The sequence below is a fragment of the Nyctibius grandis genome, chromosome 4 (genome assembly GCF_013368605.1).
Source record: "Nyctibius grandis isolate bNycGra1 chromosome 4, bNycGra1.pri, whole genome shotgun sequence".
Lineage (NCBI taxonomy): Eukaryota > Metazoa > Chordata > Aves > Nyctibiiformes > Nyctibiidae > Nyctibius > Nyctibius grandis.
Window position 1 is genome coordinate 6,495,556 of NC_090661.1, and position 26,281 is coordinate 6,521,836.

The 26,281-nt window shown below is 44.7% G+C and overlaps 1 protein-coding gene across 1 annotated transcript in view; it reads right to left on the reverse strand.

Annotated features, from left to right (window-relative positions):
- Positions 1-19,199, reverse strand: part of LGR4 (leucine rich repeat containing G protein-coupled receptor 4) — an 81,115-nt gene extending 61,916 nt beyond the window's left edge. Inside the window, exon 1 of the mRNA XM_068397949.1 lies at positions 18,801-19,199. Within this exon, the coding sequence (XP_068254050.1) occupies positions 18,801-18,985 (185 nt within the window). The 5' untranslated portion in view covers positions 18,986-19,199. The remainder of the gene's footprint in view (positions 1-18,800) is intronic.
- Positions 19,200-26,281: the final 7,082 nt, after the last annotated feature.

The window sequence follows — 26,281 nt, forward strand, 5'->3', positions numbered from 1 at the left end:
TTCTTTTTCCTTTTGTTTAGTCTTTCAAAGCCCTTAATTAAGACCCTGACAAAGCACCCCTACAGGCTCCTTTCAATGAGGCATTACATGCCTGTTTTCTTGTATTTAAGGAAGAAAAGTAACAGGGATTTCTGAAACACATTAAGCAGTACACACAACTTCATGTATTCACAACTGAAATACTGTTACATTTTAGCTTTTAAATATTATCGTCAATAAAAAGAAGCTCAAGCTTCCTGTGCCTGCTCTTTGCCGTACGTCCTTCGCTACGTCAAGAAAAAAAAAATAAATACAGGCGGTCATAAATCTGGCGTAACTGCAACAGCTCACCCAAATCCATCGCCAGGCAGCAGCTCCCAAAGCGAAGGCAAGTGGAACGACGCATGTTGATGAAACATCCCTGGGCATCCTGAAGCAGACAGCTGAGAAAGGACCGGGGAACACGGGGAACTAATTTGTTGAGACTGCACATGACGCACTGGCATTGTCTGAAAAATCAGAGCTCGGGAAGACGAAGGTATATACCCTGCTGGGTTTAGTGGCCTCGTGTACCATTAAATATCTGCTTGCATTTGACACACGTGAAGGTAATCTGTACTCCATTATTTATGACAAAACTGATGTAATACCAATGTTTGAATATTAAACAGGACACTTGAGGACTACCTCTGCTTTTCAGCAGCGTAGGCAGTCTCTGCTTAATCGAAATGCTATAGAAACTTGCACTGTTAGAGCAAACCACAGCGGCTCTTTTCTTGAAGGACTTCTCCTCCAGCCACAAATAGGACACACAACAGTTTTAAGAAAACATCATTGGAACGCCATCCTCATAGGTGCAGGCTAGTTTGGGGAAACCTAGTCATCTAGCCCCTTCCCACTCCAAACCACCCGAGCGTGGCCACTGGTTTTTGTGGGGCACCCAGCGTGTGTGGTGAAGGGAGCAGGGGTGAGAGGGGAGCACCAGGTACAACCACCACCTAACAAAGCCATCACCCGGCCAGTGATGGTCCAACCCCTCCGCCACGCTGCCGTCTCCCTCTGTTGTCTTGTAAATGCCCTGATCCTGTGAAAGGCGGCATATGGGCAGCTTCCTCGCAGGAGACCGGCCCAGCAATAGAAGGTGCAGCCAAAAACTACCACCATCATTAGCAGAGGGTATTTTTCATGTCAAAGAACCACAGGCTGAGGCTCTGGTAACCTCCAAAACACTCTCTCTCCTGCAAGAAAATGGAATCGCCTTTTTATGACTGACAGAAACCCCACACGACAGGAAGAGGGAGCAGAACAAAGACGTTTTTATTACTAACACGCATCTGAGTGAACATAAAAATCAATGGTTTAAAATCCTTCTCCCTGCGCTACCTACGTACCCAGCAGGCATTCTTTAACAAGCATCACTTGCTACAAAGATTTCATGCATCTAGGCAAAACGCAACCGGGTATAAATCAGCTTAGATTTTTTTAATTGATTTTTTTAAAATATACCAAAGAGCTGCTTGTGTCTGAATTGACACAGTCAAGGAAGTAACTTGCCTTTCAGAAACTGTAATCTAGCAGCAGTACTCAGCAATTCTGCTTTTCAAAATCGGGTATTATATATGCCTATTTAGGTATTATACACCAAAATCTCTTCTAGTCTTTACCTTAGACCACTGAATTAAGGCCCTAACAAATAATACATGACTATCACCTGTCCTACATGGTGTTCTTGTAGAAAAATGTAATCGTACTAAAAGATAAGGAAAAAAAAAAAGGACAGTGTCTGCATGGCTTTGTTTTGAAGGCCTAGCTGCAAGCACACATTTTTGGAAAGCCTGTTCACAAGCCTTTATCAGAGCGTGTTGTATAACCGACCTTGCCAGAGCTTCAACATCAACCAAGCAGGAGTTTACTCTCAAGTTCTGTTATATTATTGACAATTTCTGTTATTATTTAGCACAGCAGTTCAAGACAGACTCCTCTCCAGCAGCAAAGAGCAAGAAAAGTAATTTAAATTCTGAAAACGAGCATGAAATGGCATCCTAAGTGCACTCAATGCATCAGCTACAACCCAAATTCATGCTGTGCTGACAAAAAATCTCACAAGAGTATCTGATAAAACGGCAATCTAACATTAAAATATGCCACTGCAACATAATGTAAAAAAGCAAAACAAGACCCAATCCCTCCCATGCCCCGCAAAGCCCCAGCTCCAAGTAGCACACGCAAAGGGTAAGGCTTGCCTCTCACCAGTTGCATGGCTCAGCATCCAGGACAGGGGAATCTCAGCACCTCAACTGCTATGGTCTTAAAAAAACAAAACAACACAACAACCCTCCCCCCCAAAAAAAACCTGTCCGGACAACAGAGGCACTCGCCAGCACGACTTTGTTGGTTACAAATCGCATCCCAAACTGGATAGTCGTGCTGACCAAATTTAGTAGTACAGCTCTGGACTTCTGGATTCTGCCCTCACACGAATGAAAACAATAATGCTTACCATTGCTGACCCAAGTATATAAACCAATAAAAAATTAGCATATTTTCTAATTTTTAAGGAAAATGTATACAAGCAAATGAAATCTTTCACAGAAATCCTCAGCCAAAAAAGCCTGATAGCCATCGTTTGCCACTATAAATAAAAGAGGTCAAAGCAGCACTTATTACTAGCAATTTTCTTGAAAAGGTCAAGTTCTCTCTTCAGTTTAACTCTGTTCTCAGTATTTACATGACTACACCTATTTAAAACTGAGTAGATTTTAATCACTAAACTGTCAAGAAAAAAACGGCATACTTAAAGCCAACAGAACATTACAAGTATTTACACAAAAAACAAAGACCTACCACATTAACTATCCAGCCCACACTCTTAGCAACAGAGATTAAGGCTTGTCAAGTTTAATCATGTACATAGGATCAATTTTTTTATATAAACACATCCAAAGCATGTGTGATGGAAAAGCAAGAGACCCACAAAAGGCAATCAAGTAACCCGCCTGTATTTCTAGCCTGCCTGTAGAGAGAAATAGCACATGCATCTTTCTGGCAATATGCATTTTACAGATGAACTCCAAGAAAATGGGGCTTGTGAACCCTTGTCTCCTTGGCTATCTCCACACAATAAACATGAGTGTATTTTTACTTCATCATAGCTATCCTACAGGCAAGGAAACACACTCTAGCTCTTACCTAAAGGCCACCGGTCAATGTAAATTCCTTTTTGATGTATAAACCTATGCTGCAGTGAAGGCTACTATAATGGATACAAGGTGGACAAAGAACACCCCTCCCAAGCTCCATTAATAAAAAGATCTGGCTTTTCTTGCTCTCGCTTATTTCAAAGAAGTCTGGTTTCTTTTGCCTTGAGAGACTATGGGGTTTACTGAATCAGTAAATTGGGGCCAGTAAAACTTGCCATGCAGCTTGAAACCTGCCCCTAATACGGACACCTTGGTGCTACTGACACCCTGTTTTCCCCATTAACAATTTCATCATTTACTACCATCAACACATCAATTTTTCCCATCTATCACCAGCAAAACTGTGAAGATACTATTAAAAAAAATAAATTAACTCCCTGAAAGTTGAGAGGGTGAAAAGGTTTTTATTGAAACTGGCAAACCTTATCCTTGTTTCATTTTTAATAACAATACACCTATTGACATCAATATTTAAGCTACCAGAAATGAAGCAGTGCTCTGCAATTATGGTGTCAGATGCCACAATAAGTACCAACGCATCTTATATTCACTCCAAATCTGAAAAGTATAAAGCAGATGTAGTAATTTATTTTAACTGCTGGTGGAGGGACAAGTAATCCTGCAATGGATCAGAGATTAGAGCTTTAAGAGATTACCTTAAAATAAAAGGCGAGAAAACATTCAGAACATGATCTCTTTGTCTGTTTTTAAACAAACATCAGGCTATAATGAAGAAGGCAGTGTAATGTAATAACACACATAGCTTTGTCATGTTCAAAATAGTTTATTTTTTCCACATATGTGAAAACAGTCAATTTTACAAATATATTTACCTACTGTGTAATTAATAGTAGAGTTAAATAATTATTCCATCTTAATAAGAGCACTAGATATTCAGGGGTCCAAGACAAATGGAACCTTTTGCTACTTTTCATTATATTTACCACAAAATAGTTATAATAATGTAAGCACTATTTACAGTAAACAATGTAGAGAGGAGGCATCCCCAACCCTTTGACATATCAGATTGTATTTTGTATAACATACAGAGAAATATAAGTTGCAGAACACAAACCTTTTAGAACTAATTCTGTATCATCCATTCCAATAAATTACGAGTCATACCTCCTCTAACTACCACTGACTTAAAGTAAAAAAGATTTTAACAAGGAATTTATGTGCTTTATTCCTGTTGGTCTTTACTATTCGTGTTTTCTTTTTTTTTTCCTCCATACCACGTATTAAGAAGGACAGCATGAGGAGCAACCAGAAGGATATAATCCTGAGAAATTTCCACACGATTAAATATGTATTTCTTTGCTATCCCAGGAGCAATGAGTCTGGCAGCATTGCATCACGTTCATCTCATAAGGAGTCATTCTCTTTTCACATTTAAATAGTGTATGACTAAACAACAGCTGCTAGTAAAAAAGAAATGGTTGAATTAATGGATGTTATTTGCTAACTTAAATGTCCTTTCCTTTTTACCTGTATCACCCCACTACGGTATCAAAGTGCAGTGTAAACTGGTGCTTTTCTGCTGAACTCCTACTGCCTTTACTTAAGGGAGAAATGTTCAGAGCTTGCTAATTCAGTACATTGAGTAGCTGGGTTTCAGCAAACTGAAGCTTAACATGCTATGTAAAAGGTATAATTTACGTTTCCCAGACAGCTCCAGGCACTGCCTTGTTTGGAGTTGCTTACCGAGCAACTACGTTTCTCCAAACAAACTAATGTGCAGAAGGGTAAAGGGCAGTGAAGGTAATTATTGGAAGGAAATCTCTCCCTAGGCCAGAAAAGAATAATTAAGCTTGTGCATGTTAAATCACACAGGGGAAGTGAACACTGAAGCAATCGAGTGTAAGCGATAGCAAGACTTATCCACAATCTTCTTGAAAGGAAATTAAGGCAGGGGGTAATCTAAAGTGGGATTGTTTAGGCAACACGAAGGCAGGATCCCCAAACTTCATTCACGGTTCTTTGTATAAACGTACACACTTCCCATACACACGCGTGCATATCCCCCCACAGCAGAGAAAGTGTTCAGTAACCCAGTAATTAAATGAGTGTGCTGAAACCTAAAGCAGTTGAACTGCATTCTGCAAGCCTGGATCCAACATAGTTTACTTATTGCTCATTAATCTCTCCGCAGATAATATCTTTAAAACAGTTAAAAATGCTTAAAATATGAGCAAGATTTTCGATGTTTGAGAGGCCTCTTGTGCTTCGAATGCCATAGTGTTTGGAAACTGCCTTGTCTAAATGAATGCAGCATACAGGAATAAGTGTGATGAGTTTGTAGTCTAGTCCTTCCTCAAAAGCCTTGGGCTATTGTGTGAAAACTTAATGAAAGTCATTTGCACAACTCTGAAAAGCTGGTGAAGAAAAGCTGTAACAGTATCTCCACCTTCTGAGTTGTGTATCTGGGGAAAAGAGCCTTCCTAAGACATCAGGATTGCTCTGTTGCTGCTGACAAGATGGCAGCAGAATAAGGATTGTTTGCGTTTTTAATCACACAAACTCTTGGTTATTTGCTGAAGCTTCTGGATGATCTGCGTGTATTCTCTGAAAATAAACTATGTGCTAACTGCTTCTAAAGTGTAAAGCAAATACAGAGCAATACTCCATTCTTCTTCCATCCTGTGCACTTCAGGGAGATCTAAACGAAAAAGAGACTACTTCATAATGACAGGTTAAGAAGCAATTCCATTTAAGGCCATGCTTGTGTGTTTGAGCTCAAAAAGGAGAGAACCAAAATGTGTAACATAGACAGACCTTAAGGCTTTCCCAATGATTTTGCAGATATGCATTAAGAGATCTGCTACCAGCCTCAAAAGCAGCGTCTGCCAGCACTGTTCTGCTGCGAGAACCCTTCTGCCTCCTTTACCAAACTTTAAAACTCCATAACTTGTCTCTTAACCCTTTTAGCAAAGCCCGTAGATTAACCTTCAAAGCCGGATATCTCTACATACCAACAGATCTCCACCAATGTACAACAGAGCTAAACAGAACAGTGTCTAGGCAGGGATCCTCACCACTATCACACACAAGGCTTGCACTGCAATGCAAACATACAGGCAGGGCTCAAATCCTACCAACTACTCAATAGTTTTTCTTTCTTTAAATCAGAGATGCAAAAGACTTTTATAATACTGAAAATGTAAAAATACCCCTGCATTTTCACTGCTGATTCACACTGTGATTCACCTGTTCTCTTAAAATCAGAAGAGACTTTCAATCTGACGTGGTAGTTTAAGAATGGCACCAACAATTAAAACTTACTTAGCACATGGAATCACTGACTGTAGGCACTACATACTTGTCCTTTTTCTCTGTAACAGCACAATGCAACTAATGCATCGTCTTTTGAAAGAAGTGGGTTTTTTTGAAAAATGTACATGTATCAAACACCATATAGAATCCTCAGTTTCCCCAGTACCTCTAAAGTGTGAAAAACCAAGCAGGGACTGGTCGCGCAGGAGCTATCAGTGAAACTCCCACATTCAACCAGTGCCTGTTGAAGAGAAGTACTCTGGAACAGGGATAACTCCTCAGTGGTGCCGTCAGTCCTGAATGCTGCAATACACAAACAGGGCAGGAAAAAAAGGCACAAATTCTTATTTTAAAAAGCCGGCTAAAGTTCAGAATAGCACCTGTCGCACGTTTAGCCATTCACCAGGTCCATCTCCACATAGGTGACGCCATACCCATTTTTGCCATGAATAATATTTACTACTCCGAAATTGTAGAAAATAAATCAAAGTCCAGCTGTACTATCAACAAGAGGGGGGGGGTGTCCAGTGAGCATAACATGGTTTTATCAGACATAGCAAAACAGAGACATCCACAATGTTTGCCAATTTGCATGGTATTCTATAAACCAGCCCAAAACCAGATGGGCAATGGGAACCCACAACAGTATGTATATTCTGGCCGAGCAGGCTGCTGGACAGTGCAGGTACAATGCCCAAGTCCCAAGTGTTCAAGTACACATCTTACAGTCACCAGGAAACAAAGCACGTGAACCAAACATTGCCCTTCCATATTGTTGGACATTTACAGCTACGTATTCTCCACTTGCACTACTGAAGTTCATGGAGGAAGATTTCATATAGCCACAGTATGGCAGAATTTCTCAACTCAGTGATTACTTGCACATTCCATTCCTTAAGCTTTGAAGCATTTGTTTCTATTACATTTATTATGGTAACAAAGCTTACATGGGCAAAAAATTATTAGTCTGGCACAGACATTAAGACAGCAATCAGCCAAGGATCAAACCGTACAAAGCTCCCCCAGCCCTCCCAAATACCTTATACAGAAAAGCCCGAAGGGTCTCAGTGGCTCCATACAAACTCTGAGTGAGGAGCAAGCCCCGAGCTGTGTCTCCTGCCAGGCACTCGCAGGACAGAGATGAAACAGAAGCTGTCTAATCCCACTGAAGATGCCAAAGGACAAACTGGTGGGCAGAGCAATTTGTAAAGCCAAGTGGCCTACAATATCAATCTGACCCTTTTATAGTAAAATAAATCAGACCTGACACCAAATTCTCATACCTCCATTCACTGAAAAATGACATTAGGAAGGAATATTTTTTTATGTTTAGGTTATTATTCCACTATTCTTTATTCCCGATGGCACTGAATCAACTGAGACCAGGTGACGCACTTTGCCCAAAGGAAATGGGGAATATATTTGGTGAGACAAATATCCAGGGTATTTGGATATATTTCTCAACCTGATGTGTGTTACAGGATTTCTCCCCTCAACACAGTTAGTTATGAGGACAAAAAAAAAATTGTCTTATGTGACTGAAGACACAATAACAGTGCAAACAGTCCTACTCTTAAGCAGGATTTCTGATATATTATTGTTTAAACAACAGCCTTCTTTTCTGAACACATTGTAGATTTATTTTAGTGGCACAATTACTTAGGAGAGTTGAAAAAAACTGGGTTTTTTTTTTAAAAGGAAAAACTGGCCTTGCTTCACAATTGCAGAGGCTTCTGCTGACACAATAAACAACTGCCATTTATTATCCTCAAAACAAATCAAAACCCTGCTTAAAACTCCTAAACATTGAGGTACTGCACATTTTTGTTCTGGAAACTAGAGACTTGTTTTTGCAGGAAGCAGATTAAAAAAAACCCACGTAAACAAGCTAGTTGAAATTTTTGAAAATGAGATGTCAAGTAAGAACAAGTCAATTCTAAATAAATGATTAATTGACTTGGATATTGAAGAGATCTAATGCCTCCATTAAACATTTAGCATAGAGCCAGCAGATTTGCCCTTGGAAAAGACATGGATTTTCAACACCTAGCAAGACTCTTACTAGTTCTGTAAAATATTAACAGTTTGGTCAATATTAGCACGTACTTTTTTTTTTTTTTTTTTTAAACCCAAGTGTTAAAACCAACAGCAGTAAAAAAAGTACTAAAAGGAAGAAGCCTGTCCAGGTCCAAACCACCAACAACTATGTTCTCAGAGTAGGGCCCCTTACACAGGACCATATCCTTTTCTCTCCCCAGCTCAGCTTTCCCCCTTCCAGTTCCATGAAGGCCACCAAGCCTCCAAGGAGACACCCAGAGGAGACACAGCAGGCAGCCATTTGAGTGAAACTGCCGCTAAAAGAGACGAACAAGGAGTTTGTGGATTGCTGCTGGTGGTGGCTTTGCAAAATTCCCTTAAAGAACGTGTAAGTCTGGGCCTAAATGCATCAATCTTTCCAACAGCACAGTGCTCCCTTCAGTAGGTTCAAGGGCTCCTGATTTGGAGGAGCAGCTCAGAGAACTGCCAAGAGAGCTAAAAGCACATTTCCTGGTCTGGGCAAGGTCTCCCCTAGCTAAAAACCCAACACATTTTTAGGGCTTTCAACCATAGCACTTGAAAAAGAAGACGACTCCTTCACAGCTTTTACGTGCCAGAATTGAGTGAAGGCCAGATCCATCAGTCCTGCCAAATGAAGAACATCAGGCAGGTCTCCACACAGAAAGACCCGCTGTCCCAGAGAGAGAGGCCTGCACACGAAAGTCACAGGTTTCAGTGTCCCTTCACTTTTCCAGATAAATCAATTCTATCCACTACTGTTCCAGATCAGCATTTAGAAAAACAGCCCAGAAACTTCTGAAGCAAGAGTTATTTTTAAAACCACATGAAAGGGAATTTTAAAAAGTATAACCAGGACACCCCTGACATGTAATTTTAGTAACGAAGAAAGGATTGAAGCTAGACACCACCAAGTCCTTTTAACTGACAGGGAGCAGCAAGCTTCCCCAGACGTCCTCTCTTGACTCACACCATCTTCTCCTCCAAGGCGGTGCCACAAGAGGAGCAAACCATCCCGGCTTTCCTGCTGCGACCCCAAAGCCCTGAGTGCAGGCAAAACAAACTCTCGCTTTACAAGCTAACACACTGCAGTGTCCAGTTTGCATGACAGGCAACAGCTGGTCCCATTTTGTGCTCTGGAAGGGGAAGTAAAGGGCGTAAGGGGAGACAGACCCCAAGGCACATTCCAGTGGGACCCTCGTATCTGAGATCACATCTGCACCTACGGAAGACCAAATACCAACCACCACAGTGCCCAATTGGTTCGGAAAAAAACATCACTTAGCATCATGAATTGGGCGGAATGAAACGGGACCACGGTGAACTCTACTGTGTGGTCGCATTATTAATACTGCGTTGCCAACGTGGCTTTGCTTTGCATCTGGGGTTCTGGTCCCACAGCAAAAACACAGCAGCACACAAAGAACGCCGCCTTCGGCAAGAGCATTTGGATGGCTCACAGCAAACCTTGTGGCTAGCCTACCGATCTACCATGAAGTTCGAAGCCCCCAGCCCTGTGCCCTTACAGCCCTGCACACCGCTTGCAAGGACAGGAATGAAATATCCCATATGTTTCCTTTGTCAGCGACATGCCTATTGAAAGCACAGCCATGCCGCTCTCCCCGCCGGGGTTACTGGGTCAGGCTATTCATCTGTAACCATGCAGACGTCAAGAAGGTAATGAGAAAACTCCCAAACAAAAACACATTTTCACAGGACAAGGTTATAAAATACACAACGGCATTTGCAGCATTATGAAGCTAAATTAAAACAGGTTTAGGCCTCCCCTGCATACCTCAGAAATTGCACATCCAGTTATGATTCATTGCTAATTGTATATCATTTAAAAGTCCAAACACATTTGCTCAAAAATTCTAGGGCGAAAAAAGTCTTTGCAAGACCCTAGAGTTCCTCCAGGATTGGTTGGGGAGAGAAAAGGAAGAGGTACACCACCTAAAAAAAAAAAAAGTCTTTATGTTTTAGTAAGAAAGTGCTCAACTGAGAGCTGCAAAGATGGCTATTCACTCTCTGAGGGCCTGACTTCTCAGGGTGCTCTTCAGAGTGCTCTCAACAATTTCACCTGACTTTGTTTTTTTTCTCATCTTTTCCTCAAGATAAATAATTAGTACTTGCTCTCTGGGAGAGAGAAAAATATTTTTCTCTGTCGCAAGGACGGCACCTTCTGCGTCGCTTTTATCGCTCCTTCCAGACCACACTGATGGTTTGAGGCTCCTCTTGCATTTTTTAATGCAAAGCTTACAGGAATTAGTTACTGTATTTTAAAAAAGTGATAGTCGTAAGCTTTGTAATAGGTTTGCTACCCCTAAAGAAAATAATTGACTTAAATATTGTCTTAACTTCAGATCAAGAAATACCAAAAAATTTTTCAGAATCAAAAACTACTTCCATTATATCTTCACTGCACCAAGACCTTGAGGCTGAGTTGTCAAAAAACAACCATTGTCTGAATTACCTACAGGTAACAAAGTTATAAACCAAGATTTTTAATTACATGTGTACTTATCAATATTAGATTTGAACAACATCAACAAAAAAAAGTTGATGCACACTGAGCATCAAATTCCAACAACAGACCTTACATGTTTCAAAGTTATCTCATGGTACACCAAACATCTGGCTACATTTAAAACCGCTATCACTTGAGAAACGCAAGAAACTTTTTTCAATAGTGAAATATGTGTTGCTCTTATCTTCCACACACTCGTCATTTTTCAGATTTCCTTACTGAATTGCATCCGTCAAACAGAAATGCAAAAAGCACACACGGGAAGCCTATGGGGAATTCATTTTCATTTCTGACATGCTATGAAGACCATTCTTCCTTTGAGAAGACACCAAATTAAACAAGATATATTGATTAATACACTTTTCAATATATTCTAAAAAATTAATGTCAAAAGCTCAGCCGACAAAGTTTTGCTGACTCCAAAACATACTGTGTGACTGAAACAGGCCACCTAAGAAAATACGACTTCCCTGTAACTCAGCAAGTATAAACAGAGAATACAAAAAACACCAGGAAAGTGAGGCTGACAAAAGCTCATGAAGTGATATTCTTACCTCCCCAAAACAAACACATCCCTCACAGTGTCAGACCCCAGCCCACCAGGGAATATGTATCGATATCACCTGTTCAGAAATAGCTATCTGCGTCTTTTAAAATGTTATCATACTGACTGACATAATGTACAATGCCATCAGTTAGCTGTTATACATCCAAATTCAACAATAGTTTTCAGACACCTACTTTAAAGTGCTATTTTTGAGATCACTACAGTCCTCTATTGTTTTGCAAAAGATGTATATCATTAATAATGTAAGTTGACTGGCTGTATGCAGAACGTGCTTTCAAAGTCAGGTTGAAGCCGAAATACAGATTTCTTTTCCCCTAATCTTTCCGTTTCTGGGAAGTGGGAAGTTCTGACCTTGTCGCAATCTTGTAACAGTTCAATCATTCAACAGTAAAATAAGATGCTTTCTGCTATTTCAGCTATGTATTTTAAAATAAATGACGTACGATTTGAAAATATTGGAAACTTTCAACTTCAGTGAAACTCACCAACAGCTGCAGTAACTCAGCACTTTAAAAAAAGAAAAGCAAAAAGGTCAACAGTTTTGCCAGGTAGATCACGTGCCGTTTCTGCATGATTTAATTACACTTTCCAGGCATTCACACATCTAATGCTAGATGTTTCCGATTTGGACATCCCAGATTTATTTGGAACACAAAACTGAATAAATCTGGGCCCGATTCTGGAACAAGGGCTTTCAAACATGTTCATATTAAGGACAGTACTTCTATAGTAATGCCAAGATCCTCCTCCCCGCTGTGTGAGCTATCATGACACCCATCACCACGTGTCACTCTGCATCAACTGAACCGGCTGCTCGTCTATCAGCAAAGGAAATATCAACAGCTACCTCCACGTTCCCAAAAGGACTGTGCAGGGCAAGCTGGCGGTGGGAGAGCACTAAGAACCAACATCACATGACCAGAAATCTCTTTTCAGACCAAAGTTTGAGAACATCTTATCAGAAAACTGCAGCGGTACCTTAAAGGCAGGTACAAAATACTACGGAAGAGCATTTCCCTGTAGTAAAATCCTAGGTCACCGCTGTGGCAGATGGTGAGTCTGCCAGGTGGGGAGGATGGCCAGGGTCCTCTAACCCATGAAATGTTGCTGATACCTGTTAACAAAGGTCTCATAACGTTTCGATCTCTGTTTCAGCAATTCACAGGTTTCTTCAAATAGGGATGGCTTCTCCTCTCTTATGTACCCTCTGCCACCTTTGTCTCCTATTTCTAGCATCATACAGATCTCTCTTATTCTTCCTCAAGCTATTTTTGACTTTCAGCTTCTTCCGTAAAGAACCCCAAAACCACAACTTGGCAGCACAGAGCTGCAGCCTGAAACACATTCATCCCTTAATAGAATAACTGCTGGCCACGGAGTCCCATGCGGCCATGCTGAAGCCAACCAGCCCCATCCACTTCACTCCCCTGCTTGTTTGCAAAACAAGAGGCAGGCAAACCTGAGTTGTTGGCAAACTCTCCAGAACATAAACACAACAGCAGCTCCTGCCCATTCCCAACAAAAGGACCACCTTTAGGAACAAGCTTTTAGGAAAAGCACAAGGGTGGCTGAGAGGAGGGTCTCTGACATTGAGAGATGCTCCCGGAGCCTCGCAGCTCCCATGCTCTCCAAAATGAGATATGGGTGCTCAGCCCTTCTGAAATCTAGGCCAGTAATTTTCTCTGGGTAAATAAGAGCCTGTGTTCTGCAAAAATTGCTGGCTTAGATGTAGAATACAAAACAAACAAAGATCCTTGCGGAGGAGGTTTCTTTGGGTTTTGTTTTGTTTTCAGTCCTTATATTACAGCTTCCATATTTTCCATCTCAAGCAGATAGTTACTAGTAAATTCCTCTCAAGAACTGAAAAGATAATTATTTACTAACATAAACTTGCTTACACTAATGTCCAACTTTTTTCCGTGCTGCAGACTTATCTTAGGATTTATTCCCCAAAGTCGGGAGACTCTGCCAGTAAGCATCAAACAAGAAATGACACATTGCTGATACAAATGAGCTCAACGTACAAAATAAATGCCAAATACCTGACAAATTACGTGCTATGGCAGGGCACTGGGCTTTTTTGGGGGAAGGAAGAAAAGGAGAAGAGGAAAACACCACATTTGCTGCCAATATAGAACATAAAAAGGGTAAAAAATATTTAACAAACTCTGAAACAACAACAACAACTTCACTCTTCTGTGCACTAAGAGCATCTACTTTTTCCCCATGAACAACAGACAAATCAGCCAGTTTAAAATTGATCATAAAGACTCCAATCCTTGGGTGAAATCTGCTGGAGAGACTGCCACTGGAGCTGCTGGGCTCTGGTCCAGGCGCTGGATGCTGCACCCGTGAACTTAAGTCCCCCTCCTGCCATGGGATTTCACAGGCCTGTACAAACGTAACGATGTTTCCGCCAACTAATAGGACTATTCATATTAAAATGACATGATCCTCTCTTTCCAAAAGAAGTATGGAAAGTATGTTTTTAAAAAGACAGAATAAGCCTTTTATTACTTGCCATCACATCACCAGCATAGGGCACAGGCAAGTGAAAAACTAAACAGTGTAACTGTAAAACCTTCAAACCTCTAATTAGATAACGCTCTTCTATCTCAGGAGGACTGCAATTATGCTACATTTTCCAGACTCAAGGTCATGTCTGGACATCTTTACTTTTCACCATAACGAGTCTGCTAGACAGCACTCACAAAACCTTAGCCAGGTCCTTACTGTGCTTATCTGACCATAGCAGGATGCTCAATATCTGCGTGTCAGTACCGGACATATTAGAAGATGACATCTCACATCTACCTACTGTGTTTCATCACCAGTCTACAAAAAATAAAAGTGACAGATGAAAGGACAGAAAAAAAAATGTGCAAGCTCTGCTGAACCCAGACAGAACCATATCATTTTGTCATTTATACATAAATGGAGTAGGAAATTAACTTAAACGTGAGACAGGGTAGGTACTTCCACATAGCCTGCATCCTGAAAAGAAGACCATCAACTCTCTGCAATTGCTGAAGCAACCTGTGGTATGAAACAAGTCAAAAAAAAGGATCTTTCTCAACCGCCACATCTTGATCTTATAAAGCTAGTGCATAACACAGCACACAGAATGACAGCCAGTATTAGGTTAAATGAGTAATAAAAAACAAAAGACTAAGATCACCATTTCATTCTGAAGGTCCATCCTCCAGGGCAGCCGGGGCTTGCAAGCTCTCCTTTCACAACTCAAAGAAAGTAAAATTAAATCAAGGGACCCTGTCGTTCCCTGAAAATACAAGCAAGAAGCACTAGAAAGAAAATTATCTGTACTATTTTCATATTTCAAGTGCCCAAAACATAATAGCAGGCACTGAGAAGGGACTACATTCCTCATGGCTGTCAGGCAAGCCCCTAAAACAGCCAGGCCCATGTAAGATGTCTACAAAGTCATTATCTAGAATTATCTGCTTTTCTTCTCCTGCACAAGACTCACACAAGTATTAAACCCCCAAAGCTGGAATTTCAGTTCTCAAACTGACACCCATGAGAAACATGAGTATGCCCTATTATGACTTTCTTCCACTAACATGGATGTTTTCTAGCACATGGCACGTGAAATATCATAGCAAAGATCAGATGCATACTGCATTGATTAAAAAACCCAAACAAACAACATTTTCACATTCTTGCATAGGCACCTCAACTTGCTAGACAACAGTTATTTTGCAACAAAGCAAAATCACAACCCTCATAAACAGAAAAACAGGCAGCTGGTAATTAAGAGTTACATAAACACCTACCTAAATTATACAGAACAAATGGCCGCCTACAGTAAAAGTATCAAGTAATTATCCCTGGTCATGTCCTCCTGACTCCCTCTGCGTTCCTCCCATCCATCCCTTCCCCTCCAGCCCCTCAGAGAGTTTGGATCTAGTGCTGCCACTCCTCTCTTCTGAGCACTTGCACACCTCCCAAAAATCTCTTCACCAAGATGACTGTGGTTGGGACGACGTACTCACCTTTCTTTATTCAAATTCCATCTTCCAAAGCACACTGATGACTCAAAAGTAATGAGTAGATACTCTGTCTTTCCAAGCTGCTTGGTCTGATGCAACTATCCTCATGTGACCACACAGTACTTCGGTAACCACATAACCCTCCTGCTACGACCCCAGTCCTTCTCTCCCTGCACCCCAGCATTATGGGTATAATGCATTTAGCCAGGTATGAATGCACCAGAGTGTCTGTTTTTGGTTTGTTTGGGGGTTTTTTTTGTTGTTTTTTTTTTTTGTGGAATGTGCATTGAATAATCTGCTGTGTTTGGAGGAGCTTTCTAACCACCACAGTAAGCAAGGAATGAGCAGATCAGTCAAGAGCTGAAGAAAGAGAAATAAGGAAAGAGAAGGGGAATCTGAAAGGGTATGCTTTTGATGCTCTACAGAAATCACTGCCTGACCATTCGTGGCAGCCCAAGAAACACGGCTGTATTGTAAAAAAACACCTTGGAAGTTAAATTATTAAAATGAATGCAAAGAAATTAAGATTACAGGAGAACAGAAGTAGTAAAAATTAAATACCAACCCCCTTCCATGGTTCTCAATTGCCTTGAAACTCATTCACTGCCAACTTGGGTTAATTGCGAGCAACATTTCCTTAGTTGCTCTCTCCTGGCCAAAGCCAAAATGTAGGCACGACTTTGCTTCAGTATCGCAGAACATCGCTTGTAACACTCTCTCAGCCATCTCCACACTATGGACTCTCTGCTGCTATGGCTATAATCAAAAAAAGCCCCATAGCGATGCTGAGGGGATTTCCTGGCAGCGTTACGCTGCCTGACACGAAGCACAGAAAAGCTTTCTTCTCTTCACGTAGCAAAGACGCTTTGCCATGACACAGACATGTCAGCTAGGGGGTGTGAGTTTATTTTCTTTTTTTTTTTTTTTTTTTCCTTCCCCTCCACACAAGCCAACTCAGCTTCCCTGGCAAAACGATACACTGCCCAGCCCAAGCAAGTCAGAAATGAGTCTTCTATTGCCTACAAAACTATTTTCTACACACCCTAAACTTCCAGTGGCCTCGCTACAACAGAGACTACTCAAGCGCAGAAGTGCCAAGAAGTCACTCATTTTTTTTCCTTTTGTAAATAAAGAAGCAGGAACTAAACACAAATGGGGACCAAGAATATCCATCACTGCCACAGAACGAGATAGCTAAAAGCTTCTGCTCAAGTTTAAAGAGCACAAAACCAACAGCGACACAAACTCATCCCAAAACACGCTGAAGCACGTGCAGGTCTCCCCTCACTTTTGCCGTAAGCATTAAGTCGGCTTCTGAAAATTTACCTGCACAGGAAGGAGGAACTTACAAACTGAAACTCTTTGGCAACCTTATCTCTAATGGGTGTTGGCTCTGACGACTTGTACCCATTAGACAATGAATGCCATGTTGCAGACATGCAGGGATGCACCCAGCCCATTTTACAAGACAGCCAGACAACGCAGCAGCCATAAAACCTTATGCTTAAAAGCAACTTTTTACTAGACAGGCCTCAAGTACTTTATGAAATTGGGTAACATCCCTGGTTTACCTGTGGAGGAAAGAGAAGACAGCTTACCAGTGAGTGCAAGGCTTCACAAGGGCAGCTCCTGACTCCCTACCCCAAACACTCACAAAAGAAAAGCCACCACGAAGCTCCCACTCATACCCATGAGCACAAAAAGGAACAAAATATTTAAGCACAGGTTACAACCGAGACCTGTAACTTTTGCTGTTCATCAAGTACCACACAAGGGAAAGGCCCAGTAATCATTGTCCACCCAGCTTGAACAATTAAAAGGAAAAAAAAAAAGTCCAAACAGGTAAGAGAAATTGGAAACCTGCTCAGTAAACAAAACCTCCAGTAACTAAAAAAATCAGACGCCCTTTGCATATCAAGTAAGTGTAGGCAAACAAAGGGGAAAAAAAAAAAAGAAGTGACATTTTCGAAGACACACACCACCACCACATTTTGACAACACAGCAGTCCAGTACCGACCTGAAACCACGCGCCGTAATTTGCTGTATCGCGCTCTGTGCTATATGTTGTAAACGCAGCGAAGCTTTAGTAATAGCAGACCTGACCACTGGCCCTTACAAGACCTCGCTCCAGCCTGTGAAATCTTTGCTTGAGAACTAGGGCAAGACTGACAGGTTTTATTGTGAAACTTAACAGGTTTGTGGATTAGCAAAACTACCATACTGAAAGCTGCAAATCCCTCTTCGGTCATGTCTCTATGGAAGAGAGCGTTCATTCCTCAATTAAAATTTTATTATTAAAGTTACCAAAACTCAACGCAAGATCCACCAGTTTGTGCCTAGTTTACAATACCACAGGACACCAGAGAAAATGTTTTAAGAGTTTATATTTTTCCCCATCCACAAGCAAAACTCGACAAAGCTCCTCAGCTTTATTTACGCTGTTTTTTCAAAGTTCAGCTGTGCATCCCATACCGAGAGATTCTGTAAAGGTGAAGGCATCCTTAGTTAACTGGATTTACCCATGCTGTGGACTGAAAACGCCTTGACTTTTGGGAGAAGACCGGCTAGCCTGCGAACTGGTTTCTGAAGAAAACTGAAGAGAAAGCGTCCGTGGGAGGACGTCGCGCAGAGGCACACCATGGGACAGCGGTGTCCCCCCCGCCTCAGGACGGCACCGGGACCCGCTCGGACCGCACCAAACCCCACCGGGATCTGCCCCCTCGCCCCCACAGGACCCCAGCAGCTCTCCCCGCCTCACGCCGCTGACCCTCCCGGCCTTGTCCATCTCCGAGGCCGAGCCCTTGGGGCTCTGCCCGGACGGCTCACCTCCGCCCACCGGAGCCCAGGGGCGCCGGGTCGGGCCAGGCCCCCCGCGGGGCTCCGAGGAGCGGGGCGGCGGCCGAGCCCGGGGCCAGGTGCTGCCTCAGGCCCCGGGCCGCCCTCACCTGCCCCAGCGGGGCCGGGCCCTGCGTGCGGCCCGGCGGGCCCCGCCGCTGCCCACAGGCCGTCCCCCGCGGGACGGGACGGGCCAGTGGGGAGCGCGGCGGGGGCGGCCGCGTTACACCCGCAGCAGCGACAACAAATACATAAACACACAATTATTGGGGTTGTTCTTAAATAAGAGGGGGACAAAGCACCCACCCCCCCCCGCCCGCTGCCGCTACCTGCCCGCCCCAGCCCGACTCACAGGGCGTGCGTGAAGGCGCTGAGTCCCGGGGGCACGGCGGCCAGCCCCCGCCCGGAGCAGTCCACGCCGCGGTCGCCGTCGCAGCTGCAGGAGGCCGGGCAGGGCGGGGGGGACGCTCCGCCGCTGGGCCCAGCCCAGCTCCCCAGGCCCCAGGCGACGAGGCCGAGCAGAGCGAGGCACCGCATCGCCGGCCCCCGCCGACCGCCGGCCAGCCTCCCCCGGCTCGGCTCGGCCTGCCGCTCTCCGCCGCCGCCTTCTGCTCACCGAGCCCCTCCCCCCGGCTGGCGGAAAAATATAAAAATAATAATAATAACGACAAAAAAAAAAATAAAAAGGCGCCTCCGGCCGGCGCGGTGCGGCCCTGGGGCTGCCTCAGCGGCGCGCCCGGGAAGCCAGCCCTCCGCCGCCCGCCCGCCCCATCCAACGCCCGCAGCGCCCGTCGCCGCCGCCGCTCATCTCAGCCCAGCAGGTACCGCGCGGGGGCGGCCATGGCCGGCTCGCCCGCGCCGCTGCCGGCGGGTGGCGGTGCCCAGGGAGCGCGCCGGCGGCCGTGCGCCCCGGCCCTACGGCTGCCTGCGGCGGGGCTGCCCTCGGCGCCCTCCCGGCCCTCACTCGCTGCGGCGGCGGCTGCTCTGCGCCCAGTGCCGAGGTGCATATGCTAATGAGGCGGCCGCCCCCGCGCTCCTATTGGCGCAGAGCGGGCGCGGGGCTGGGGAATATGCAAAGCGCAGCTCGGCCGCAGCCAACGGGCGCGGGGGGCGGGGCTGCCTGGAGGCGGGGGCCGGCCCCGCCCCGCGCTCCCACCGCGCCCCCGGGGCCGCGCCGCCGGGACCCGCCGGGAGCTCCCGGCCCGGCGCCCGCCGGGGTGCGCCTGGTTACGGAGACGTGGCGGAATGACCAGGGGAGCCGCGGGGCCGGGCCCGGGCCCTGTGAACGAGGGCAGCGCCCGGCCCCGCCGCCCCAGGCCACCATTTCCCCCTGCTCCGGCCCGACCCGACCCGTGCCCGCTCCCGCAGCCTCACCCCGCACCGCAGCCGACCAGCACCGGTGTGAAGTGACCCTCGGTCCTGCCCTGAGAGGGAGCAAAGGCAGCAGCCGGCTCCTGTGCCCCGTGCGCGGTCCAGTGCAAGAGGATCCCAGCTGGCATCACACGTCCACCTTGGAGCAGGGACACGGTGCCACGGAGCCTCTTGTCACAGTATCACAGAATCACAGAATCACAGAATCAATCAGGTTGGAAGAGACCTCTGGGATCATCGAGTCCAACCATTGCCCTGACACCACCATGTCAACTAGACCATGGCACTAAGTGCCACATCCAGTCTCTTCTTAAACAGGTCCTCATAGACCTTAAGCATTTCACTCTCCCGTTACCAACTCAGGTGCAACTGCATCACAAAGTCTTCTCAAAACTGATTTGTTTTTAAAGAACTCCTTCCCTGACCCACAAAACACCACCGACGGTATCTGGCGTTTATGAAACCTGTACATCGTAACCCAGCCTGTTCCAGCAGCCAGTCTGTGTCCTCTTTTCCTTACTGCCTTAAGAAAATAATAAACAAAACTCAACACCCATCTATGCTGGCGATTAGGACCCTCCATCACCATGTGTGTGCTGCTTTTCTCTTTAATCAGGTTTTTTTTTTATGTGCTTTCTTTTGGATGCTTCTGATTTTCAGCCACCACCAGGAATGAGCCTGCTACGAGTTCAGCTCAGCTTACCCACGCATCATGCTCCATGCAATCACCGTATCGTACCGAGGATGTCATGGCAGCACTCAGGTAACACCAGTTGGGACCTCTCGCTGTTGGCTCTCTCTGGCCCAGACCCCGTAACGGGCTCTGAGCAGATGGACCTGGCTGAAGCGAGCACTGCAAAGGCACCAGAGCCTGCCCTGATGGCAAACACTCACACCATCTACTTTACATGTCTTGTTTGGATGCTGTGAACCTGCCTGAGGAGTTGCCTGCCCGTCTCCGCCGCCGACACAGCCCCCAGCTGCAGCCTGAATCACACGCAGGCAGGTGCCTGTGCAGCCCAACCTCAACACCACAGCCACCCAGAGAGCCATCTGCAAGACCGGAGCTTTCCTAAGCCCTTCTGCCACTACGTACGTAGGTAGGTATCATTCTGTTCATTTCGTGGATGGATGACGGAGGAACACAGAAACAGGTAAGTGACTGACAACCTGCCTCCGCTGTAGCATGGAAATGGGGTGGACCACACCGAGCTCCACTGACTTCCCCGAAACCAGGAGCAGATTTGCAACGGTGATTGAACACTCAATCCAAAGCAAGAGCAACCGTGCAAGGATTTCACACGATGTGGTGGCGCTTACTTCAAGTTACTGCAATCGCGTCCGAAAAATCCCAAATACCCGCACACGCACGGCAAGTAAAACACGTTGGGGATGAGGCACGCTCTCTCCCAGCAGACATGCAGTGAAGTGGCAGCGTTCACAGCAACCCTGGCCTGGTGCCGGTGCTCCGGTGCACATGCAGGGGGTCAGGAGTTGAGGGGCTCACACCTTACTGACACGGACATCGCAGGGGACACTCTCCATGCGGGGCTGAGGTCTGGGCTAATCGCACCTTCCTTGCACTGACTGAGGTGGGGGATAAGAAGAAAACTATCAGCCTAAAAGCGGTCATTTGGTGAAGTTTAAAAATCAGGCATGTAAATAGTGGAGACCTGAAGATTTAAAACCATCTGTGCTCAAGAAGGCAGAGTACACACTGAGGACCCTAGAAATACAGATCTTCCAGCCACCGCCTCCACCTCCTACATTTCTCCCCATCGTTTTTTCAACTGTTAATTGCCTTCTAAAAATGATAACACTATTTTTCCTAGTTACTAAAAATATTATGCTCTTCCATACCGGGAATCCCATCCCTGATGCACTGATTTTTTACGATCATCATCATTCATCACTGCAAAAATAAGGTCATTTTGATAACCTGCTGTGTGCTTGTCCTATACCTTGTGAGTAGAACAAAGTTCTCACCAAAGTTGAATTTACTGACGTAGATAAAGCTTCGCCATGGGTATATAGACACATATGGTTATCTCTTGTCCTTCTCCCTGGTTGATCTTGGCAGGGGAAACATCAAGTCAAAACCATGTTGTTGTAACAACTGTCAGGGCCAAAGAGGCTGCACGTTCATGTCACTGTCTCTGCGCCTGCGGTCAGGGACAGCGATGAAGGAGTAGAAAACAGAATATAGCAGGGGAAAAAGAAGTTAAAAGGAATGATTTTCTAGATATACTTTTACAAAACAGACTCGAACCAATCCAGATAAGAAAAAGTGACCTTTTTTTTTCCCCAACTGGCAAAGAAAAATAGCAAAGTACTTACACTCTACAAATAGTTTCACTCCACTAACCAAAAATAATGGGAGCAGAAGTGGCCCTCGGTGGCTGCACGGCGTTCAGAAGGCGAATAGTAACACAGAGCGTACTTTGTACTGCAGCTGTGGTGACTTGCAACGCTCGCAGGACTTCTCTTCTGGAAAAAAAGGGACAAAAGATTTCTCGTAAAAGCAGAACAACAAAGCAGTTCTTTTTCAGCCTTTGAAACACTGGAATAGTTTAGCTTTTCCTCTCAATCCCTGCCTGGTTTCAATCTTTGGATTTCTTTTCCCAGCATCGCTTCGGTGTATTTTCCTTAGTGGAGCTATTTCAAGTCTCCATCTTCCAAACTCCTGTCCTAGGAGCAACCCACTTGTCCTTTTCCTTCAGACAATATCACTTTGCTGCTTCCAGTTAATCCATAAGTTGTTCTGGCAAATTAACTTCAACCCTTTCCTTATTTTTTCAACCTCTGCCTCTCCCTCGCTAGCACTGTTGGAGCACTGCTCTCTCCTCTCCATCCACATCCCACAGTTCTCTCCCTTTCTTCTTTTGCAGCCACATGTTTGCAGCCACTTATTGGTTTTATTTTCCTTTATAAGGAAACCCCTAATGTTTGTTGCAAAACTGGTTAATTTATGTAATAAAGATCTGCATGCTAAGGTATTTTTAAGCTGAAAAAAAAGAATGGGTACATTTTATTAAATGACCTATTTAACTAAAAATTATACCCATGGACTTTGAAATTATCACGGTTAAAAAATCTAGTCTGAAACAATCCTCAACGCCACAAATTCCAAGAAAAATCCTCCAAAATACAGCATAAGGCAGCAATTACAGTGTTTAATATAAAAAAAAAACAACCTGCAAAGGAGAGAAAAGCCCCAAGGTGTGCTTTAAACCAGGTGAAGGAGATGAGGATCTAACAACCAAATCAATTAAAAAAAAAAATGAAAGATTTGCTTCAGTTGAGCTGTGGAGAAACTACGCTCCGTTGTTCAGGGCAACTGGAAAGCACCATAAACCGGTCTATCGCTGCGTAAGATGTTCAGGATTTAAAGCCCAATGTACAGGCAGGTGTTTGTGAAACTTTTGTCAGGAGTTTGCTGAAAAGACATTACGAAAGCTTGAAAAATGCAGGGAAAAATTACAAAAATCTGAACATAAGATTTTTTTCTGCTATTGCCACGAAACTCTCTAGCAACACTTCAAAGCCACGAATTCATTTGGATTTGGTGGGAGTTCAATGTGAAAGAGCATGCAGAGCAAGACCCAAAGCACAGACACAAAAATAAATACAAGTTTCACTGGAGCAGCAGAACTCCTCGGGGCTGGAGCTGTGCCATGGGACGATGGCAGGTGAACAAGAATGTCAAGCTCATAGTCACGATAAAATATCTGTTTTGCTTTAAGAAATGATTAGACTTTATAAACCAGATAGCTCACCAGGATTGGACCAGCAACATCATCCTCGGATTTTTTTTCTCCGGCGCTGTTTTTGCCAATTGGTGCCGTGAAAGCAGCGCCAATGTAAGACAGAATTGTGCAAATGGTTAGTGCCAATATTGGTCTGAAGGGGGTGAGAGGTCTGGGACTGACACGCTGTTGGTGTGTTGGTCCTGCATTGTGAGCTGCTCCGTCCCTCCATGCGAGTCCCGTATTGTTGAGAAATTAGTTAACACACTGATTCTAGTTCCAAGGCAGTTAACGGTATGCGGGAGATCATCACATAGAGCAGCTGGGAGTAGAAAAAGAACAAAGTCTGGAATATCTGCACTGACAAAGCAAGTTCTCTTAAAAATTAAAGCACACTCCTTCCCAGAAAGGAGGCTGAAACTTTTACTGAATTGAAGAAGAACTGAAAAGTGTCAAATGAAGGAGAGAGGCTAAACCGAGTTCAGAGTTTTGTTAAGAAAATGAAGGTAAAGATTCCAACCTTGATAGAGCAGAAACACAGGAACAATTTAAGACTTCAGAAAAATTATTAGATTGAAAAAAATTCAGAATTATTTTGGTAGGGCCAAAAGCTTGCCCAGAAAGTTACTTTGTCAATACCTACTTTACATCTCTATAATGCAAGATTAATGAAGACAAATAAGATCTATAGTTTGAAAACAGCACATGGAGAGTAAAGGAAAGAAATACACAAATTAAATATTGGATAAAAACAGGAGAGAAAATTAATTTTAAAAATGCTCATAATTAAATGTTACCTCTGTATGTAAACAATACTTAACTACCAGTGGTACAGTGCCTTTAACACTATTTCTGTGTATGGATTGCCTGGATGATCTGGGCTGTAATGTATTTTGCAGCCTGGCCTGGTGGATCTGTCCTTGCTCAGTTATCCCAAAAGCTGCCTCCGGGATCCAGTGAGCTGGGCTGTGAATAGAGAAGGGATGTTACACCATAAATGCAAGAGAAGAATGCCAGACAGTTTATTCCAACACCTGCAGTAAATTGAATAGAGCAAAGCTGAAAGGGAGGGCAGCCCAGAGAGTGGCAGGTTTTGTTGTTGCTTTTTTGTTTGGTTTGGTTTGGTTTTTTTTTTAGCCTAGAAGTGTTACCTCTTCTTCTGTCTATAATTAGCTCCTCCTATGTATTCCCTTTTAAATAAAAGGAAGACCAGTTCCCACTGTAATGTAATAGCATCATAACATAACAAATTCATTTTATCTTAGCACTCTAACCCAATGATCAGCCGAAAACAGGTAACGAGACAGGAATGAAGAAGTGATTTGGGGCAAAATAAGGTTAGGTTTTAACCCAATGTTCACGTCAATCTGTATTCCATCTAGAAATTGTTGTAATAAAATATGCTAAACCAGGCTTTAATTGCTATTGTGTATCTTCTAAAGGCAGTAGGATATTCCAGTGTGAGTACAGCACATCTTTGTCTTACTGTATGAAATTAGGCGTAAGGCAGGGAGCGTCGAGTACCTGTCCCTCAGGCACCTTCCCCTCCTGCCCACTCCCACCCAACCTGGAGCAGCGATGGGCAGTCTGATCCCCCAGGCAGGATCCCAACTTCTCCCGCTTTGGGATGAATCCCCTCCAAACCACGGGCCTTTGGCAGAGCACCTCGATGGGCAGACTCTGTGCCCCTCGCCCCTCTGTCCCACCACTTGCCTCCTCCCTGATATGCTGGTTGAGATTTGAGCATCACTTGACTTTGCGTGCACTTTGCAGTAATTCAACAAGTTTCTGAGTTACACTGAGCTGATGGACCCTCACTCATTTTAAAGGAACGGGAATGATCTGTGCTAAAATGCAGGTGGGTGATAGTTTTAATTTTCTTCTGTAAAATACTCGTTACAAGCACGATCAAGATTTTCTACAGACATTGTAGCACGAAATACTTTTAACATTAAAACAAATCAAATGATAGCCAAAGTGAAATCAGCTCATGACCAGAAGGTTTATATATGATGAGCAGATACTTCGCAGGGAAGAGGTTACAAAGAAGTACATGTAATTCAATGAAGACAGAGCCACTGTTACTAAGGGCTGGAGAGGGAAACAACCTGCCAGAACAAAGCCTAGGAGCTCAAAGCCAAGCCTACCCACCAAGTCAATGGCTAAAAAGGCAGCGTACACATCCACTGATCAGGATTTTAACCAGTTTGGTGTATTTCACGATATGTGGCCAGCTGAGAGTAGTGAGAAGAGCGCTTTAGGTGAGAAGGCGGGCAGGGGCAGGCAGAAATAGTCAGGAGCGGGTAGGAGCGGGCAGGGGCAGGAAGGGGCAGCAGGAGCAGCAGGGGTGGGCAGGGGCAGAAGCAGGGGCAGCAGGAGTGGGCAGGGGCAGCAGGAGCAGGTAGAGACAGCAGGGGCTGGCAGGGGCAGAAGCAGGGGCAGCAAGAGCGGGCAGGGGCAGCAGGAGCGGGGGCAGCAGGAGCAGGCAGGGGAGGGCAGGAGCGGGCAGGGGCAGCAGGGCTGGCAAGAGTAGCAGGGGCGGGCAGGGGCAGGAGCGGGCAGGTGCGGCAGGAGCAGGAGCGGGCAGGGGCAGGAGCAGGGGCAGGAGCAGTAGCGGCAGGCGCAGGGGCAGGAGCAGCAGGGGCGGGAGCAGCAGGGGCGGGCAGGGAGCCCCGGCGGCGGCTCTCCGGCAGCATCTAGCGGGGGCGAGCGCTGG